Source organism: Trichosurus vulpecula, chromosome 9, assembly GCF_011100635.1.
Source record: "Trichosurus vulpecula isolate mTriVul1 chromosome 9, mTriVul1.pri, whole genome shotgun sequence".
NCBI classification, from domain to species: Eukaryota; Metazoa; Chordata; class Mammalia; order Diprotodontia; family Phalangeridae; genus Trichosurus; species Trichosurus vulpecula.
In genome coordinates, this window is record NC_050581.1 from 95,820,994 (window position 1) to 95,844,385 (window position 23,392).

Sequence of the window (23,392 nt, forward strand, 5' to 3'; positions counted from 1 at the left end):
TCTTGGCCTGACACCAGACAGAGAAAATGGGAGTCAGCTAAAAAGAATTTTTCATAAACTTAAGAAAGATTGAAAATGACGTGGGACTAATGAAATTTCAACTTTAACCAGAATATTTCCTTCAAAAAGTATTGTATTTGAAGTCCTTTGTTCTGCGTACAGATGGATAGCTGAAGTGATTCTCCATGGGGAGGGAGGGAGAGAAGGGGGAAAAGTTGAAGGGGAGAAGGGTGTCTACAATCAAATTTATTTAGCAGCTAAGTGCATATCTTTTGCTTATTTTTTTTTGTTTTCTTTTTCTTGGAAACTTCAGAACATTTTATGGAGAGGAAACTAGAATAAGCATTTTAAGATAAATGTTCTTTATAGAACTTTCCTTTAATTAGCCCTATCTCTTGAAATGCTCCGCAATATTTGTTAGACAGAAGGTTTTTATATATAGTAAAGACCTAAATAGCACATGCATCTTAGAGAAAGCTTACTCCTTTGAAAATAAAAAGAACCAATCACAACAGAAAGTTCTCAGAAAGAGACCCCTAGTTAGTTTTAATGTTGTTTTCTTATTTCATTGTTTATTTGTTCTACCTGTCAGACACACCTTACAAAGGTGATTGGTTCAAATCATAATTCAATTTGGAGGGGTTTGTGGACAATTTAATAGCATATTAAAAATTTAGAAGACATATACCCCAATAATATGAATCTAATTTTATGGTAGAATGCAGCTATATATACAAGAAATATATGACAAATTAACCACCAGATAATTATATATAAAATAGATTAAACCCTAGCTAATGTAATTCAAACTTTGGGGTTGTACTTCAGGGAAAGAAAACTGTGATTTTTCTAGAGCACTAATTCACCAAAAGCAACTAATTTGGGCCTCTTCTTTGCTTAGATTAATTTTCAGAGCTAAAACAATTTCTGAAAAGTTCTGCATAAATTAAATAAAAGGTAAAATTCACTTTTCATTCTTTTCTGATGTTTAGAGTCCAGTGAAAACAGTAGAGAAACTGAGCTCTCTTTAACAAAAAATTACTCGAAGAAAACCTAACCAAGGATTTTTTAAAGTCACAAATGTTGATCAACAAGCAGGAGCAAAAGGAGAAAACATACTGCTTGTGAACTTTAAAAGAAAGAGCAAAATGTTCTCTTATTTTACGAAATAATGAAACTTCAAATACCTAACACTATACATGCTAGGCATATGCACCAATTTGAAAAGAAACCACAAAAAAAATTAACAAAATTGAACAATGGTTAAAAAAAATTGACAGTCAACTAATGATACGACCAGAGAAGTATTCGTCACTGCCAAGGGTCTCACAGAATCACATCTTGTCCTGATCATACCTGCTTGCCAGTACAAAGTAGGCTGCTGACCAATTATGGAGTGTTTATCTATACAGTGGTACCTTTGTTCTCCAACAATGTCAGATTGCAAATGTCCTAGAACACATATTTACCTGGAGGATTCTTGGCAGGATCATTGTGGCTTGGACTTCCTGATTGTCCAGAATCTGTAAAGAAATCAGAGAAAATGTTTTCTTTTAAATTTGTTTTTGAAAGAATTTCATAATCTTTATGAGTCCTTTTAAAAATTAACAAAGGGCAACAATAGTTAGGAGTATAAATGAATTAAGTATAATTTCATAAGCCTTTCCTTTGGATTAAAAAAAAGATGAATAAACACGCACGTCTCTTATGTTGGAAAAAAAATAGGTATAGTATGGGTGAGGTACAAAAAGTTCATTAAAATAAAAGGTCTGGACATGGAAATAGAAGGTACCTACAACGTTGGGATAGTATCCTAGATTGTCATAGTATTTCGAAATCAAACAGACATAATGTTTGAGTGTAAATCTGATTATAAGCAAACATGCCAACCTCTCCCAATGGCAAATTTTCTTCTTACTGGCCAAAAAAATCAACAGAGTTAACTTTTCCAGCAGTGCGTGTGTGTGTGTGTGTGTGTGTGTGTGTGTGTGTGTGTGTGTGTGTGTGGTGTGTGTGTGGTGTGTATGTGTGTGTATATGTTATGCACATACAAATATTCTCCCTACCATTTACCCTAGGCCCATATTTCTCTTTATCTCATAATAAATATCACCCAGCATCTTATTCATTCATTCATTTATTCATTTTATGAATATTTATTAAATACTTCCTGTGTATAAAACACCATGCTAGGTGTTTTGTATACAGCATCAGGTACTAAGTTTAGATGTAATATTGTTACCATTCCCACAGTCAGTCAACAGTCACTCAACAAACATCTAGCAATAAAGCTCTCAGTCTAGTAGGGGGATAAGACATAAAGTCAGATAACAAGATCATGTGCTATTAGATGGTAAACTACAAAGTGCCATGTGATATCTGAGTGGGAAATTCTTTACTAGCCAGAGGACCAAGGCAGGCTTCATGGAGAAGGTGGAATTTCAGGTGAATTTAAAAGAACAGGTAGGACATTGAGAGATGGAGGAAGGAGCAGGACAAATCGATCCTCAATTGATCAGTGACACTAAGAAGAATGCAAATTACTAAGGAGTAGTAACATGGATTTGTGATGAAGTAAATCAATTGAATTTCCATCCATGATGGAGTGGCAGGACTTGCAGATAAGAAGCAATCAATGAGACATATCTGAATTCCACATCCCAGCATATATTCTCTTCAATAATATAGGGAAAAGTGGTGTCATTCATATACTGGTAGGAGGTAATAGAACCCTACAACACCCCCCACACACTGTTCATTCCTTTATGCCATGTTTCTCCCACCATTATCCATGTGGTCTGCACTCTACTGGCATACATTCACTCACAGATTGCACTTTCATTGTTTACCAATTTTGTCTATTGTTCTTGCTTTGTCTCTACCATTAAATGACATTGTCCTCAACAAGAGTTCTTGCCTCCTTTTGTGGTCACACTTGTATGATTTAGAGTGCTATGAATGTAGGAAGTAACCGATAAATGTTTGTTCAACAAATGGTTAAGAATCAGAGATCTCAGTTGCTTGTCACTGATGGATTTAATTAACAATGACAGTTCATACTTCTATGAAAAGCATTTCATTTACAAAATCTTCCTATCTTTTGAGGTAGAAAATGCCAATGTTACTGTGCCCATTTTGTAAATGGGGAAACTGAGGCCATGAGACGGTGTCTTATCTACCCATGTTTTGCCAAGGTGGGTAGTGTCAGAGGAAGGAAAAAACTCATGTGTCTGGACTCATAGTCCAACACTCTTTCCACTGTATTTTACAATCAGAAAACTAGGTATCCTCTGTTACTGTACAATACAAGTTGTCCCAAAAGTCTTAATGTACTTTTACTCTTTAATAGCTTGAAACTGCACCCAAGACTTTGGGGATGCCTTGTATATTAGATAGTATTTGGGGGGGGGAACTAAACCTGTGATTTCACTGGTGTAGGGAAGTGAGGACACTCCCTCTCTCAATTCAGGTCTTTACCAGCTCTGCAATTTACAGTCTTGATTGCCAAGAGCACTAATAGATTAATTGACACGCCTAGAGTCACCCAGCCAGCGCTGTCGCAAGTTTTCCCATTCCACTACTCCACATTGCCTCTCACTGGATAATATAACACAGTGGAAAGAGATGGAGGGAGGGAGAGGGAGAAGAAGAGAGGGGGAAGAGGAGGAACAGATGGAAGAGGAGAGAAGAGGGAAAGGGAGAAGTAGAGAAGGAGAAGGAAAAAGGGAGATAGAAAGAGAGGGAGAGGGAGAGAGACTTTAATGAGGGAAATTCTAAGCTTTTTCACATTTACCTGACAAACATTCTGGCAATGTAACCCTTTAAGGGGCAACGAACTATTTGAAAGCTGTTGTTACTCAGTAATACAGTCATTCATGCATCGATTTTTTGTCTGCTATGTACAAGGCATTTTCCTAAATGCCAAGCAGGTTATAATGTATAACAGTCCCTGTCCTCATGGCAATTTTAATCTAATAAGATTTCCCACTAGGATTAAAGTTGCAGAACAATCCCATTATGGGAACAGCAAGTCTATACAATACATTGTAAAACAATATTTATTAAATGACTGCTATATATAGAACACTATGGCAGGACCTGTGAGAGCTATAAATGTTAGATAAAAAATTCCCTACCTTCATGGACCTTATACTCTAGTAGGAGACAATATAACACACAATCATGTCATAAGTCTATTAGAAAGTTACAAAACAATACGAACTGGTGGATCAAGGAAAGGATAATAGAGGAAGTGAAATTTGACTTGGGCTTCACAGGATAGAGAGAAATTCAATAGGCAGACCAGGGAAGGGTAGGCAGTGCAGGCATAGGGATCTGTGTGAACAAAGTATGAACGCAGTAGAGAAGACACCCTCGGCAAGAACTTTTTGACACAGACTTTTAACTGGTACAACAAAATTGTCCTCATAATTTTGTGCAGTTGAAAAACATAATGGGGGTGGGAGAGAGTATTATGGAAGAAAGAACTTACTGCTCCATTCTTCAGCGAGTACCTAGCTAGTACCGTCCTGAAAATGAAGAAATAAACTCCCAGTACCGCTTATGCATGACAACCACACAAATCTCTTCTTGGGAAACACCAATCTATGTTACTGCCAGTTTCTATTTTCACCTTCAAACAGTATGAACCATTTCCTGAACTGAAAAAAAGGGGAACTACTAGAAACCACAAGTATTTGAAGGAAATAGGCAATTGAATTCCAAGACTTGAGTCAAATCTTTGACTTGCATGAAAAATTCCTTGCCATAACTCTCTAATGGTGCTGACAAGTATATTTTTAATTATCAATTATAATTACTGATTAAAGTTTCATGTTATCCATTCTTAAATAGAAAAGCAGATACATTAAATATTTTATATTTCTTTCTCTGAAAAAATGTGACAGTTAAGTTTTAGTGTGTGACTTTTGATTGTGTGTGTATGTATGTGTGATGATGATGAAGAGGGATTCATTAAGTGAAGCAGAGTAGAAAGAACATTTGAGGCATAGGAAACAAAGGTACAGAGGAACAAAACTGTAACTGGCCTGGAGCAAATTCAATTGAGGGCCAGGAGAGCATGGGGGACAGTTGAATTAATTACAGAGACAAGACTGGTAGCCTACAGCTATCACTGTTGAAGAAGTACCTACCCCACCCCAAGATACCAGTGACCTGAGGCTAATCCCTACCGCTCCCATGCTAACTAGAGGAAATCCAGTGAGATATGATGTCTTTTGTTGGTCAGCAATGTCAAATACTGAAGAGGGACCAAGAACATGAACCTTTGGATCTGATTAGAAGGTCACTGATGACCTTCAGTAGAGTGATTGAGCTGACTATATGGAATATAGGCGGTTAAGCATTTATTTTTTCCAGATGTTAAGCGAAGAAATCAATTAATCATTTAATTGACTAAATATTTAATAAAGCCTGCTAGTGTAAGGAAGAAGAGCTACAAGACTGATGAATAGGGTAGAAAGGTCAAGTGAGTTTTTTTGTTTAAAAAAAAATTGTTGTGACCTAAATATATTTGTTGGGCATATACATACTTACATGTGTGTGTGTGTGTGTGTGTGTGTGTGTGTGTGTGTGTGTGTGTGTGAAGCAATAGATAGAATACCAGGCCTAGAGTCAAGAAGACTGATGTTCCTGAGTTCAAATGTGAACTCAGGCACTGACTAGCTGTGACACCCTGGGCAAGTCACTTAACCCTGTTTGCCTCAGTTTTCTCATAAGTAAAATGAGCTGGAGAAGGAAATGGCAAACCACTCCATTATCTTTGCCAAGAAAACCGCAAATGGCACCACAAAGAATCAGAATTGACTGAACAATAACAATAACAACAAAGTACATTTGTAAGCAAGTGGGAAGAAGCCAGCAGGGAGACAGAAGTTGACCATGCATGGAAGATGTTCTACGGAGCAATGTCATAAAGGAAGCAGGAAGGGAGGGGATGGATGGAATCAAATGCACAGACAGAGGGATTAGCCTTAACAAACCATATTCTTCTCTGTCTGGATGAAAGGAAAAAAGTAGAGGATAATACTAAGAAGTTTTGAGAGCAGAACCAGAGGATTTGAAGAAACTCCCATAGGAAAGCCTCAATCTTCCCAGTGAAGTAAGAAACAAAATCATCTGCCATAAATTGGAAGGTTGAAGGAACAGTAATATTTTGTAGTATCTTTGGGGAATTAGATAAAAGACCCCAGAAGAATAAGTGAGTCTTATAAGTTTGTCTTGCAAACTTAGAGAGAATTATAAAGAGCCTAGCTAAGATTATGCACCACAAGCCTGTTGTGGTGAAATCAGCTTAATTTCATGTCTCTCTGGCAATACTGAGCAGTCCAGAAGCAGTAGTGGAGACTTCAGATGGTACAGGTTACCCAGAGATGAGTTTTAGTAAGGTTTAGCCACAGACTAAAAGGCAAGAGATTTTACATTCATGATAAATTATTAAAATAGCAAAGGAAACTAGGGTGGGGAGAAGAGAACAGAATTAGCATAAAATAACAGGGGGAGATGGCAGGAGAGGAAACTATAGCCAGAAATTAAAACTTCAAGGTTCATCTTAAAGGTGGGGTATAGTTCTGTAAGTTAAGATCTAAGAGGAGGCTATGCATACCACTGTATTACTTTATATTTACTAATTTGTATTCATTTCGTTTCATGACCTCCTCTCCCAACTAGAATGTAAACACCTTGAAGGCCAAGAGACTGTTTCAGTTTTGTCAGCTTCTCAAATGTAGAACTAGAAAAGACCTCAGTGGTCATGTAACCCAACTTCTTCATTTTACAGACAAAGAAACTGAGGCCTGAGAGATTATGAGGCTATGACTTGAACCTTTTAGCTCCAAACCACACACAGCACAACTGTACCATGAAACTCTCAATTCATCAATTTATTAATTTATTTATTAATAATTTATTAAATCAATTAATTAATTTATTAAACTCCTACTGTACCAGGTACATGGTACTTAGGTACTTAATAGATACTTATTAAGTTGATATGGGATAGAGAACTCCCTTTCAAATCTAAATTTACTAGATACTTTTTTTTTTGCTTCTATATCTGTTAACCCACTGTGCATTAAACAGGAACACAATTTACTTATACTCCATTCTCTTTGTTGCTATAGAGAAAACCAACTTTAAACTATATTCAGTATGATGGCTGCTATGTAAACAAAGGAAAACCTGTTATTTCTCTCCTAATCTGAAGGAATTTTACTATGGAAGATCCAGTGAGTGTTAGTGTCTGGCATGAGGAATAGAAGGAATGGGGCAATCTAGGATAGGTGGGTATCACAACTAACTGATTCATTAAATTCTATCAGGTCCAAGATTATTTTATTCATTTATCAGCTCTTCCCCTTACAAAAAGAATGTTAGGCCTTGGGTAAAATCTAGCAGTAAGGGCAGGAATATAAAGACAATTAGCAATAAGAGATGCTAGAGGAAAAGGGAATTATTAGTTTGAATATATATAATAATAATCAGAAAAATTCCAGGTGAGGAAAAAATGCAGGTATCTCCCAGTGTACAAAAACTCATCTTAAAGCATGAGACTTAGAGAAGTGGTTGAAATTATGAATTTGGTTTATATTTTCTGGGAACTTGAATTTATGGAAATTACTTACAGAGAGAAAGGAAACAGCAGCAAAGCACACCTCTCTGGTAGCGTCCATAAGCAAGAAGATCTGGCCTGGAGTATAAAGATAGTCTCATGGAAACAACAAACATGAACTCGGACAGGATTCAAGAGATGGTGGATAGAAGGGCCTGGCATGCTATGGTCTATGGGGTCATGAAGAGTCAGACATGACTGAGCAACTGAACAACATACCCACCAATCTTAAGGAAGCTCAGGAAGATACCTGGGAGATGGGTGTCCCCTGGACAGGGTTCAGTATCAGACAAGGCAGAAAAGAACCGGGATCTGGGTGGAGAGAGAGAGCAAGACCCCAAGACTGAAGCTTTGAGAAAGGCTTCGCTCAGTATGTTCAGGTTCTCTCACCCCAACAACCATATGGTGGAGTTGTTATGGAAGCTCCTTGTTAAACTGGTGATAAAAGTGTTCTCTCAGGTCTGAATTGTATTCTCACTCTCCAGATATAGCAAGATATAGAGAATTCATTTTCTCATTGACTCCATGACTCGAGGACAATAAATGGGAACAGGGTTTGTTTTATAGAATTTCACTGCACAGCCAAGTTGGCTGAAAAAACCAGGTTGGACTAGATGATTTTGAGGTCCCTTCTAAGCTTTAAAATTCCATGACTCTCTAATAAAATATCAATTCCATATATCAAAGGATAGCTGAAGAGTGAATAAAACCCACACTGTAATCTGCTTTGAGCCTCCTGCTGGAACTAAAATTAGTCAGCATGTGATAAAGGGCTCCTTTGTCATATACCTTTGCCTTAAGCAGGTGAAAAATAGCCCTTTGTCAACTAAAGAATACCTTCAGTTGCCCCCAAAAAATCAACCCACCAACCTTTCTCAGAACAGTCTCCTCCTTTCTCTGTGAAAAGTTATTAATGATCACTTTCATAAGTTTAAATTCAACTTAGTTTACTGAGATAGTATGGGGGAGAAAGGGGCTGGAGGGAGCTTGTAGGGATTAAATATATAGCATGTCACAAAGAAGCAATCAGGATAAGGAGGGAAAGTTAAAAAAAACAGAAAAGATTGAAGTAAAAGTATACAAACATTGATGGAAATTAAAAAAAATAAAATATGGAATAAATAAGAACATAGAAAACAAAAGGCAGTCTGACTTTTAAAAAGTGCCTGCGTGTGTGTATGTGTCTGTGTGTCTGTGTCTGTGTCTGTGTGTGTACGGGGGCACCTGACTCTTGTGTTAAAACTCTCATAACCCACCCCATGTACACCACTACCACTACGTATGATGTCTCATTCTAAGCATTTTGCAACTTACAACAACTGATTTCTCTAGGATTTATATAACAAATTAACTTTACATAATCAAAATTCCTATTATGTAAGTTATCTTGTTTTCCTCTCTCCCTCCCTTCCCATCCCTCAGCCAAAAGAGCTGCACAACTTCAGTTTTAGTGGATTGTCATCACCCGTTTGGGTGACACAAAAGCTTACTTATTGTTTTACAACATTTTCTTTTCCCTCTATTAAATGTTTATTAAAATAACACCAGAAACACGACATGGGAAAACTGAGTAAGTACTTTCCTTGTCTTGCATAAGTATGCAAATGTGTGGGAAAGTTTTGGTTCACTCACTTCTGTCTGTCTTTCTTTCTTAAATAGTACATTATATTATTTGGAGCTCCCTTCACTACACAACTTTGTTAACAGGCTAAAATATGTGAAATGTCGACAGCATCATTTTGTTTTCCAAATTCCTGTAATATCTTTGCAGTGGGGTCTCCTAGCCAGCCCTCATTCTGAAAGAAGTCAAGCCTCTCTGGAATTAGTTTTGCAGAAACAGAATAATGCTTTAAGAGAAAATGGCATGTACAGATTTTAATTCACCCCTCGTAACTCAAACTCTTTCTTTGGATCACTATACCTCCTTTCTTGTAATTGACATTATTTAAAAATATATGCAATAAATTAAAACTTGGTATTTTAATGGAGGTGCCACCTTGTGAGAGAAAAAGTAGGACACAGATAGTAGATAAACTACTCCCCTCCCTGTATCCCTCCCTAATGTTCTCTGTACTAGTTCTTATTTCTCCCATTTTGCCTTTTCCTAGCATACCTAATGTTTCTTTGTCCCTATCACCTTCTGTATGCTTTTTTGTGTATGTGATATCCCTCCCCCATTACATTATACACTCTTTGAGAACAAGGGCTTGTTCTTGTTTTTATTTTTGTATATTTATATCTTCTATATCACTGTGCCATGTACACAGTAGGCATTTAAATAGTTCTTGAATTATATAACAAAATAATGTTTCATTTTTGAAAGAACCACTTCTTACCTGAGTTGCAAAGGACAGTGGATTTAAAGTCCACCATAACCCAAGGGCTGAAATAAGGTAATTTTGGGCAAATGCAAGAGTAATCATCAGGAATCAGAGTGGTACCAACAGCTCATTTACATAGAGGCCACTAAAAAGCCACTATAAGGCAATAAACACTTCTTTCCAAGTAGATCTGCTGTCAATTCAAACTATTTAGCAGGTAAATACTAATATGTATGTATGTGTGTGTATGTATGTGGATAGATAGAAACACATATGTACATAGATATATCATGTCAATTCATATTTTAACTACTTGCCAGTGCTCTGTCAGAAAAACATCATCTCTCTTCAATTAACACCCAAATATCCTCAGAACAGAGAAGCATTAAAATCACACCTATATCCCTTGTGCCCCAAGATTACATTCTTTCCCACAATACTGCCTGAAGGATTCCCAAACATAATGGTCACACCCAACTTTACCTACATTTCTCTTGCTCTCAGCAATATTTGCCCTATGTGTTCCCTAGTCACCAAATGGATCATTGCTAAATTTCCTAAGTTTCTAAAGGGTGTTTTCAACTAGTTAAAAAAGATGTGGTAATTAAATCAAAATTATGTAATGTGCTTAGTGATCTATATGATCTTCCTTAAATTAACTGATTCATGTCTTGTGTAGGTTTTTGAACTGTCCTATGAAGATGCAACTCATTCGGGACAAATAGAAGTTTTATATTTTTAAAAGCAATCAATCAATAAACATGAAGCACCTGCTATGTGCCAGGCACTGTGCTAAAATCTGGGGATACAAAAAGAGACAAAAAACAGTCCCTGCCCTCATGGAGGGGAAACAACAACTAAATATGTAGAAGCAAGCTATATACAGAATAAAAAGGAAATAATTAACAGAGGGAAGGTACTAGAATTAAGAAGGGCTGGGAAAGGCTTCTTGCAGAAGATGGAACTTAAAGGAATCTAGGATCCTACACATTCGGAAGATGAACAAGCCTCACTAGAATGGAATAAAGATAAGCACAAGGGAATTTCAGTAGAGAAGGGAGTTTTACTTCATGATTTTGAATTTTTTTTTTAAATGAGCCCCCTCACTGGAGAGAAATAAGCCAAAACATTATTTATTCAAAACATTTCTTTTCCAATTTTGAGAAGATTGCATGTTTGTTGGAAACAAAACATTTCCAGCTGTATTGTAAGTTTTCTGAAGAGAGTGGTAAGATTTATGCTCTTTCATAGTCTAAAATAAATGCTTCCCATATCTCATGATGCTGGCTGATCACTACACTATGTGGTAATTAGGGTACAATTTACCAATGCAACTTGCTACATGAAAACAGTGAAGTTCTTTCCAAAATATGGATTCAGTAGGAAAAGAAGATGAGATGAATGTTCTATCTTACTCATTGGGGAGCTATCGGAGATTTTGTTATACTACATAAGGTTGTGCTTGGAAACCAAGAAACCTGAATTTCGTTGAATGGTATGTAGTGCTAAGGGAATGGTGATGAAATATAAATCTGGAAATGAAAGCCAGAATATTGTCAGATTCAAGAAAACAGTGACTGAGGGAAACTGAAAAATTAATGCAGAATTTCTCAAAACCAAATGTCAGTGTCTGTGGTATTATTAATTGTAAATATTTCTTTACAAGACAAAGCATATTCAAATGAAATACAGGAAATTTATTTGAGCTCACAAAATAGCAATCTTTGGGACTAATCAAATATTAAGCACATTAAGGGACTACTATGTACCAGGCACTGTACTAGGCACTGAGGATATAAAGACCAGAGTAAAGCAAACAGTTCCCCACCCTCAATGAGTTTACAGTCTTTGAGAAGAAACTATATACAAGATGATTTGGGGTGAGGGGAGGGAGTGTCGGGGAGGCCATCAGCAGCTGGCAGGATCAAGAAAGGCCTCCTATCTATCAAGAAGATAAGGCTTGAGCTGTCTTGAGAAGAGTAAGAATCTTTACAGGTGAGATAATATTATTTTTGTAGTACTTAGTACATTGTTTTGCATATCGTAGGTACTTATTTTCTTTTTCACTCACGTCCAACTCTTCAGGACCCCATTTGGGGTTTTCCTGAAAAATTCCTGGAGTAGTTTGCCATTTTCTTCTCCAGCTCATTTTATAGATGATAAAACTGAGGCAAACAGGGTTAAGTGACTTGCCCAGGATCACATAGCTAGTAAGTATCTGAGGTCAGATTTAAATTCAGTTAGATGAGTCTTCCTGACGTTAGGCTCTATCCATCTGGACTCTATCCATCTAGCTATGCCACCTAGCTGCTCCAGATATCTATTACTTGTTTTATTTATTGATTATTTACATGGTATTGTAATATATTAGTAGGGTGCTTGCATAGACCTCAAGATATTTTGTACGTTGTTTTAAAGACTTTTAACTATGTTTAATTTAGCTATCATTCCAAACCGCAACATTCAGTATTTTATAAGTAATCTCTTTCATTGACACACAAGTGTCAATGAAATGTCAAAAATGCCCGAAGAGTCAGAACTTCTGAGCTCTGCTCACCCACTGCCAATGACTTGTACTCTGTTTTGAACAGACTAATTCATCCATCTGTGCCAGTTTTCATCTTGCTCTACAGATTGAAAGTCGGAAAAGGAGCTGGAGTCAAGTCTACATGGACTTGCAACAAAGGAAAAATTAACTTTCTTCACAGCTACTTAATAATGATATTGGTGATGATGATGAAATTCCTACATAAAAGATACTTGGAGTTTTGAGGTTTTTTGTTTTTTATGGACTGGAACTGTGATTTCATTGAAGTAAGGAACTATATCCCTCTCCCTGTGAGGAAACTCCTACCAATTCCTATTAACAAGTACTTTGCAATTAAGAGTTTTAGAGAGATGTCTGGGAGCACTGAGAGGAAAAGTAGCTTGTCTGAGCCAATCACACAGCCACAATGTCAGAGGAGGTAGTGGAATCTGGGTCTTCTTTCTTTCAGAACCCATTCTCTATCCACTAAAACATGGCACATAAAGGCATAGTTTCTAAGAAATACACGTGGAATATTTGGGGATAATCCTATCAGCGTGTACTACACAAGTAGGGCATTATTTGCCCAAATGTTCCTTCAGAGAAGTGAAAGAAAATGACAGTAAAATAAATGAAGTGACATAAAAATATTAAGTTTGGAACTATCTCCTGATAAATGATGGTGTAATGGAACTCGTTTGGGATTTTAAGTCAGTAGGACTGGGCCTGACTTCAGGTTCTGTCATTTATTATCTGTCTAACATTGGTTGGGCAAGTCACTTGAGCTCTGTGATATGATTCTTGTCTCCAAAATGGTGGTCATAACACTTTTTAAAAGAATTTTTATTTTCAGTTCCAAATTCTCTTTTTCCTTCTGGCCCCTTCTGCACCCATTGAGAAAGCAAGCAATACAGTGATATTAATAGTTGCAGTATACACTTCACAGGGTTGTTGGGTCAAAAGAAATAGTGTGTGTCAAATTCATCCTAAAATGTCAAGTACTGAGCAGATCTGGGATCAAATCCAAATTCTGATACTCCAAAGCTGTGTGATCTATGGGAAATCAATATACTTTTGTGAGTCTCATTTTCTACCTCCACAAAATAGGGATGATATTTTCACTACGGATATAATAAGGTTATCGGGAAGAAAAAGACTTACAAACTCTCTAAAAATTATTAAAATAATTATTATCATTAATATTACTATCTTCCCTGACAGGATTGCACTCCTTCTTCATCTCTATCTCTTACAATTCCTAGTTTCTCTCAAGGCCTAGATCTTTTCACATAGTACCTCCTCCCTCCAATTACCTTGTATTATTTTGTAGATATTTTGAAAATATATATATATATATATATATATATATATATATATACACAGTGTTGTCTCTTATATGCCCATACATAATACTGACCATACAAGTTGTCTCCCAGAGTTAGACTGTAACTCCTTGAGGGCAGACACTGTTTTTGTTTTTGACTTTGTCCCCAGCACCTAGCCGAATGCCCAAGTGCTTAATAAATGCTTGCTTATTATCAGAAATAATAACGATAATATTAAATAGGATGAATGACACAAGAGGTAGAAAGCTGATTCATAATCAGGAAGAACTAGGATCAGATATTGTTTCTTATATACAGAGAGGTTAAGTGACACTCAGCAAGTAACCTCTTAGTGCTCTAGGCAAGAGGGAGTTACCACATAAAAGGAGTTCCCTACATCAATGAAATCACAAGCTCAAGACAAAAAGAAATAGAATAATAAATAAATTTTTTGAAAGGAAAGAAGATAGAAGAAACTGTTTACAGAATAACATCAAACTATCAGTAAAGATCAAATACATAAAAAGGTAAAATCATCATTTTTCCCAAAAGTATGAGGATCAGTAATAGAAGAGATGGATAAAATCTGTCTAATGGTCCCTAGATATGATCAATGAGAAGGTAAATTGAAATTATAATCTACAACCACTTAACATTATACACCTTCCTAAATTTCAAATTTGCCTTTATGAAAACAGACTATCTTCCATCATTAAAAAAAATATCCATCATTACACTGATTTTAGGGACATATGTATATTAATGAATGTTTTAGCCTTCCCCCTAACAAAACTAACAGCAACAACAACTTTATAGTTTGATGTTTATAGAGCACTTTCCTCACAACACCCCATGAAGCAGATATCACAAATATTATTGCCCACACTTTACAGATGAAGAAACTGAGACCTTGAATGATTAAATTAATTTACCCAAGGTCATATACATCTACTAACTAATATAACTGGGGCTCAAACCCAGGTCTTCCAAAATTTAGTTCAGTTTTTCTTTCCAACATATCACATTGTCTCTTACCACTCTAGACTTCAGTAAAATGAATTATATTTTCCCTTAACAATTTGTGTAATGACCAGGAAATTATTTTCCTCTCAATTTGTTTCATTGTACATTTAATAGGACTATAATATTTGTGGAGGGGGCTGAAAAGAGATGAGCAGAGACATCTAGCTGCACAGGAAGAGGAGGATGAGTACAGAAACAAGTTGACTCTACTCAGGAAAAGATAAGACACTGATAAAACTGCTCAACTCTTATTTTAATTGACATATCTGTTAATCAACCAACAAGTTTTCAGTAAATGCCTGTCTCACTCACACACACACACACACACATACGTGTGTATATATATATATATACACATATATATTAGTACTTGCTTTATTAAAAAGCCAGAGTTGTCATGTATACACTACAGTGACATAGCATTACAATTTGAGTTTGTGAAAAATACAGGTATATTTACTACAAAATAGTTGCCCCATATTTAACAAAATAATTAAGTTAAATAGATAAAAGGCTATTTTTCATCACCTATAGAAACACTGGTAAAGTAAATTTACGTAATAAGTATCCATCATTACTTTTTCACCATAGCATTATATTACATTACCTTTTCATCATAATTTTGTTTTGCCAAAGAAGACAAAGGTACAGTTGTCTCTTGAGAAAACAGGAAATGAACACAATCACAGATGACATAAAAACATAAAATATCCTTAAATTTCTCCACTATGAGTTTAAATGGTAAGTATTTTTCAAGGCCAAAAAAATGTCAGTAAAGAACTCTGAATGATGCATCCAATGAACAGTTATTTTTGAAAAGTAATAAAAGGCATATACTAGTCAAGGAAGAGAAAGTGGCAGCTCCCCACTGACACTGAAATATATTCAAGATGAAAAAAAGATCTAGTTTTTATGATAAATTAAAAATACAAATTGACTAAAACTTTACATTTTCTTTTTTGTTTTGTTTTGGGTGTTTTGGGCGTTTTTACTCAAGATCTGAGCAGGTACATACAAATGGATGGACCAGTGCACATGAAAGAATACTCATAAGCATACAGAACCATAGACATTCAAGGGATTATATACATAGGATGAAATTAGTCTGGTTATCCCTCTAGAAGGTAGTTAATAGAGAATAAAATGTTAGTCGCTGCAAAGATACTTGATGGGTAGTTATAAAAGATCTGTGCCATGGTGACTGACTTTGAAGAAGAGATAGCTATATGCCCATAATTGTGAATCTTTCCCTTTCCCCCCTGGGAGAGTATGAGGATATTTTTGTAATGCTGAAAATCATTGGAGTAGACATATTAAGAAGCAGGCCCTTAGGTATTTGTAAAGGAAGATGTATAGAATGAAGTTTGAGTGTTTAGACATGGAATGATTTGGGACAAGACTACGGAAAAGTGAAAAGAAAGTGTGACTGAGAGGAGAGACAAGATGTTCAGGTATGGATCTACATTCAACTTGAGGGTGCATGTTGGGTCTCTAAAGATGTATATGAGGTCAGTTCTATGTTCATAGTGTGCAAGTGGAGTTTGAATTGTGGAGGCTTGGAAGAAAAAGTTCTAGGGCACAGCAGAAGCAGGTATTCCCTGCACATGCAGCTGACTAGACAGGTTTTAGAGCAGTGGGTCCTCCTAGTGCAGATCTTCATAACATAGCTTCAGTGTTTGGTGAGCTGTGATGACAAAGCCCTGGCAAATGGGTGCTGATTGACAATAGCTCTGAGCCCCCAGTGGTCTTCACAGAAAAGAATAGAGTGCCTGGGGCAAGATGTGCAGACAACCCAGAGTCAGTGTCAGAAGTGTGTGAGAAAACAGTTCTGAGTTACATGGGTTTTTAAGGAGAGAGAGAAAGTTGAGGGGGAGCAGTGATAATGAAGGAAGATGAAAGAAGGAAAAACAATAACAGATGACTCTCAGATGGTACATTATTTTTACAAAATATCTTTACATAAACTATCTTATTAGATTCTTACAGCAATCCTGTGTGATAGGTTCTATAAGCTTTATTATTCCCATTTTGCAGATCAGGAAGCTGAGACTATGTGAAGGCAAATGTTTTGCATAGTCACACAGCTAATAAGTAGCAAAAATAGGACTTTTACCCAACATTTTCCAGCCCATATTCAATTTTTTTCCATTATGCCAAAGACAGGAACGTAAGTCAAGCTTAAATAATCATAAAAGCTGACCTCAATACTTACATGGATCAGTGATCTAATCAAAGAGGATAATCCCTTCAATAACGAACTCAGAAACGCATCCATGTCTGCTCATCCTATGTGACTCTTGTCCATGTTTTCCTATAAATTTACCATAAGGAATCTATCCTGTAGTCTAGAGGCCTTCCTTACTTTCTCCAAACATTGTGAGGGTACCAGAACACACTTTGACTGTCCAACTGTCATAAATAATATCCATGACCAGCCTATTCTTGTTTCTTCTCATATATGTTAAATGGATGCTTAACTATTGTAAATCTCTTGCCACAAGACCAAAAGAGGCTAGAAAGTACCTTAGTCAGCAAATATTTAATTTCCTGAAAAGCAGAGAAATGGTATCCAAAGGCAACACCAATTTAGAATATGCTTTGTAAAATCATACAAAGAATACTGGAGGCTTATGACCAATATCATCTCATAAAGCAAAGAGAAGCAGAAGACTACTTGAAATGTCTATAGTTATTTAGGATTTGCGAAATATTTTGCAAAATCTCATTTGAATATTGATTAAAACAATCCTATTTGGAGAACACTTTGGGAGGAGAGAGGAGAATACCCACATCTCTGATTTCATCTCTGTGGGGAGCTCCCAATGTGAAAACTCCCTCTACCAATGAAGATCAGCAACTCAACTGCAATTTATGGTCCAAAAATGCTGCCTGTGGGGTTGAGAGGTTAAGTATTTTGGCCACAGTTATATAGCCAGTATGAGTCAGAGGAAAGATCTGAACTCAGATCATTCAGACTACAAAGCCTGATCTCCATCCAGAGTATACCACTATCTTTCATTCCATAGGTATTATTGGTATGTAATTCCTAAGTTTAGTAAGTTTGGTCATATAACTAATACCCCAAATGATATAATAATAATAACTAGAAATTATACAAAGCTTTGAGGCTTGCAAAGCTTTTTAGTAATATTATCTCATTTGATCCACACAACAACCCTGTGAGTTAGGTGCAATTCTTCTTCTCATTTTATGGGTGAGAAAACTTAAGCAGACAGAAGCGACTTGCCCAGGGTCATACAGCAAGGAAGTATCTGAGGCTGGATTTGAACTCAGCTCTTCCCAACTCCAAATTCTAACCTTCAATCCACTGAGCCATCTAGCTGTGGAGAGAGGTTTGTATACAAATCCAGATATTCTCGACATTAAATCCAAAACTCCTACTATGCCATGCTGTCTTGCAGGTATGGGAAAGCTATACACAGTAGGTGGCAACCTTTGAAACAAAGAAAAATACAAAATAGTCCTCAGTCCTACACTGCTTCTACAGTGACAGTGGCAGAGTGGAAGAAAAGGGGCAGAGAGTACAAAGAGTTACAGTTCTACACCACAGACTTTATAAACATTGGCCTAACCATTGCTATGGTGCATTTGCTTCCAAGGTTCCAATGGAGTCTGTATGGGACCAAATCTCTAAGCTACGAAGAATACAAAAGAGAACAAGTTTCTGCATAATATACCATCCATATGTCTCAATCCTGAATACTATCAAACGTATGTAATTTTACACACCAAATGCCTTCCAGATGTGACAAAATTTTAATACAGACCAACTTTAGGCTTTTACTGCAGGCTCATCTCCAGGCTCATAAGGAATCTTCTGACTGCATGTAGTATCATAAATGCCAAATGTTCAATTTTCCAAAATGATTATGGAGTTATCATTTAAAAACTGATGCTGTCTCAGAATCAAGAAGCAAGCCAAGATTATCTGCTTTTCCAGCCCACACCAACACAGCCTGAGAGGCCTTCCCCATTATTTCAAAGTTGAACTTTGTTTTAAAAAAATACATACATACATAGATATAGATACACACACACACCCCACCAGCACCACCACCAGTTTATATTGCCTATATTGTCCTGATTCCCTGTCTCAAAAGGAAAAAGGGAAAGGAACTTTTTAAAAAGCCATACTAAATGTTCCCAAAACAACTTGGGATCCCACCTGGCATTTGGGATTTTTCAGAAACTTTCTCCTGACTAGAGAAACTCAAATTTCTTCAGAGTTTTAGCATATACCGAAATTAAAGAATGGGGGATTAAAAAGCTTAGATAATAGTACAGCATAAAATTCAAACAGAAGAATTCCTTATTAATGGCTAGGTCTTCCAAATGTCCCTTTTAAGAAGTGACATTGTTCTTATTTACTTAAACCCTAAAACATTAATGAATCCCCTCATTGAAATACAGAATAATTCAAAAGAGACTGGTTTAACCATCTACACTGGAAAAGTCAAATGGATGAACAATGCATAACTCAGATTAGATAATAGGTATTAATAAAAGCAACATTTATATAGCACCGACTATGTGTCAGGTACTGTGTTAAGCATTTTACAACTATTATTTCATTGATCTTTACAATAACCCTGGGAGATGGGTACTATTATTAAACCTTCTTTTAATAGATGAAGAAACTGAGGCAAACAGAGGCAGTGACTTGTCCAGGGTCATAGAGCTGGTGATTGTCTGAAGTCAGATTTGAACTCCAGTCTTCCTGACTCTAGGCATGGCACTCTATCTACCGTGACACCTTGTTGCCTAGATGCGTGATCCATTGAGTTTGTCCTTCTAACTTGGAAATACACTGCAGATGGACAGCCATTTGCCTTTCTTACTTTGCTGGAAAAAACACCACAGATGGGCAATGAGCTGGGCCCTGAAAGGAACAGGAAGAAGATAGCAGACCAGGTTGAATTTGAAAAACCACACCTCACTTTCAATGATCCCTAACTGCTCACTGACACAAGAGCCTATTGTTTTTAGTACCAACATTGTCTTGGTGATATGAATGTGAATTTTGTAATACCATGATCTCGGGTAAATCAAATTGCATTTACCAAAGGGCCAATGAAAAGACATATGTTGGATATTAATTAGTAGGCTGTAGTGAGTAGCAATGCAGATGTCATCGTTAAGGACGTGTATGACTAAAAAATAAGATGGGCCAGTCATGTAATAAGAAGGGAGGATTGTTACCAAAAACACAGAGACAAGAAAAGTGTCTTCCAGAATATTAGGTGAATTCTCTATGGAGGATTTATGGATGGACAAAGATAAGAATCACAGAGAATGAAAAGGCATAGAAAAATTAGGAAGGAAGGATGCCTAAACCAGTAAGATCTCAGCCTCATCAAAATCTAAATGATATCTAAATAATGGCAGAATCGAGATGAGAATAGCATATAGGAATTTGATGAAATATATTTTCAATTAGTGTCTTAGGAATTTAGCATAATTCCAACAAGAAATCATCGAAGTCATCAGGCTTTTCATCCAGACAGAAATCAGTGATTATAGAATTGCAAAAACTCAAAATTAGAAAATAAACCTTGTAGCCTTCTAGGCTAGACTAATACATTTAAACAAGAATTGCCTCTGTAACATACTAAACAAGTCACTATGCAAAATGTGCTAGCAGATTTCCAGTAAATATTCTCATGCATATTTCACTTTTCCACTTTAAGCGAAACGACTTTTCTTCTAAGTCTAGTTTATTTATTTCTCTAAAATAAAGGTATGCTCATTAACTCTAATAATGCTAGACAATATAAAAGTGGTAAGAGGTTTGAGAAGTCCTATAGAAACTGAGAAACAATTTCTACCTTTCTTTAACAAACATGTAATCAGAGTTTTAGAGCTGGAAAGAAGCTCAGTTGGTCATCTAGTTGGATACCCTGCCCAATTTCACAAATGACTAAACTAAAGCCCAGAGAAGTTAAGTGACTTCCCCAAAGTAACCTATGCCACAAATAACAAACCCAAGATTCAAACCTAGATCTTCTGATTTCAAGCCTATCATCCTTTACTTGGAACCACTTTAGCCATTTTCATGTAACAATAGAGTAAAATATAAAGATAATTAAAGGAAAGTCAATTCATCACACCTTCTAAGATCCATTTCCAAATCTACCTACACAAAGCTTTCTTTGTGGACCACACCACTCCATTGTCAAGGGAGATGAGGGGTTTTGTAAATACAAAGCAGTATAATAATTTAGGTTGAAATGATGACATCTTTTTTATTCCACAACTTCTCAGCATTCAGATAAGTGGAATTCCTGACCTTTTCCAGTCAAAAAATCCTATCCTAAATTAAAACATTACATAAATCCCTGCATTAAAATCATTTTACTAAGATGACTGAGAAAAAAACAATGCCCAAAAATCAATGGAGAGACACGGTTTACTGAAGATAAATTGATTACCAAATGGCATATCGATTACTAAAAATGGCATAAAAAGCTATCATCAAAACAAATCATAGCCAAAAGTCAAATAGCAAGAGTGAGGTATTACAGGTTGGCAGTCCATATGTTTTTGTTTTGTTTTGTTTTGTTTTGGGGAGGGTGGGGGGAATCAATCGGAGTTAAGTGACTTGCCCAGCGTCATACAGCTAGTAAGTGTCTGAGGCCAGATTTGAACTCCTAACTCCAGGGCTGGTTGCTCTATTCACTGTGCCACCTAGCTGCTCCAGGCAGTCCACAGATTGCACTGGTACCATTAGTAATATCAAAAGAGCTACAAGAAGGTCTTAATCCCAGTGAACGTACTCCTTCTGTAGAATTTCTTAAACACGGATGAGAGTTGTACAAAATAAGACACCATGGGTTATGATGCCTACCGCACGCTGATGAGGTGAAAGATATATTTTTAGCACTAAAATAATCATGCCCACATCTATGTACAATGGAAAAGCACAAAATGACATGTAAGGCATATTATTCATTCTGTCCAATGGAAGTATGTTTTTTATTTTATTTTATATATATTTTATATGTTATTTATAGTTATACTATACCTTTTATTGGCCCTAAATAACAATTGAAATGACAATGCTCAGTGCATTTCAATACGGATTCCCTGGTCCCCTATGATATACCCCCTAAGTAGTCTGCAGCCCAAAGGTTGGGACCATTGAATAGACTGTGTCTTTAGTATTTTATTTTGCTTCTATTCATATACAGCTTTGCAATGAAGATCATATACCATCAAATCAAGCATTTTCACTTATCTACTATCTGATAAGAAACAAATGCCTACCTGCCAAAGGTCTGTTCTGATGCCTCACTGTGTCTTAGAGATGATTCAACTCTCTCAAAAGCTATGCCAATGGAATACAAGCTATAGGGATCCAGATTTTCGGTTTTTTGGGGGGGCAATTGGTGTTAAGTGACTTGCCCAAGGTCAAACAGCTAGTACATGTGTCAAGTGTCTGAGGCCAAATTTGAACTCAGATCCTCCTGACTCCAGGGACAGTGCTCTACCCACTGTGCCACCAAGCTGCCCCAGCAGGTAAGATTTTGAATACAGGCCTGGTAATCAGCTGGCTGTTCATCAACCCAAGCTGTAGGCAGAGAAACTCATCAAGAAAATTGGTAAGCAGATAGTTAATCATTTCAGTCACAACTCACAAGCACCCATCTACAAAGTCACAGATGGGTTGTGTGATCTGAGCTATTAGAGGGAGTACTACCCCTCCCCCAATTGAGAATGCCTGAAACATTAAAGTACAAAAAAGTGAAGGAAAGATTCCTCTCTTAAGAGCAGTCTTTACTTTACATCTACTGCAGCTCTGCACAATGAGTACATTTCCACAATAACAAATTTGTGTTTGTGCATATGAGTTCACACCATAGGAGAATGTCTATCTTATTGGATAACGGGGCTTACATCAATGGCCCCAAAGCATGAAACATAAAGCCTAAGCTATATAGTATGCCAAGTCTTTGGACAGAAATCTAACAAGTACTATTGTTTCAGGTTCTAGTATTTCATTACTTAACTCCACCTTTTCCTGTGCCCAATTTTGCCTAAAGAAATTTTTTGGATGTTATGTCTATCATTCAAACACTGTCGTTTTCTATCATGATAGCCACCAACGAATTTTTTGATGGAGAAAAACTGGTACATAAATTATGCTAACTGTGGGGTCTTGAAGCCTGGTCGGACAATTTGTCTTTTGAGCTATGACTTAGAATATCTGAAGTACTAAAACTATATTCAGCTACTTTTAAAGATCGTCCCAAACCATTTCTTGTTACTAATCAATTATAAATAACATTATCCCAAAGCAAGTCCTAACAATATCTTCAATTCTTATGTGTTCATTGTTTTTTTTTAAACTGTAAAGAAATTACAGAGGGTAAAGCAATGGGTTCCTTACAGTTAACACATCTGGCAACCATATGCCAACCTCCAGAATATGACAATTGAACAGTAGGTGTGTTTCATAGCTGTTGCCTTTGTGTAGAAATTAAAGGTAATAGAAAGTAATAGAAAATTCATATGCCCTTCTCCAGTGATTTTTACGAAAACAAAACAA

At 36.4% G+C, this 23,392-nt stretch overlaps 1 protein-coding gene across 6 annotated transcripts in view; it reads right to left on the reverse strand.

The window, feature by feature from the left end:
- NFIB (nuclear factor I B) overlaps positions 1 to 23,392 on the reverse strand; it is a 273,344-nt gene that overhangs the window by 109,039 nt on the left and 140,913 nt on the right. For all 6 annotated transcript variants that reach the window (XM_036737850.1, XM_036737851.1, XM_036737855.1 and 3 more), the window contains exon 3: positions 1,470 to 1,523. In XM_036737850.1, the coding sequence (XP_036593745.1) occupies positions 1,470 to 1,523 (54 nt within the window). The remainder of the gene's footprint in view (positions 1 to 1,469; positions 1,524 to 23,392) is intronic.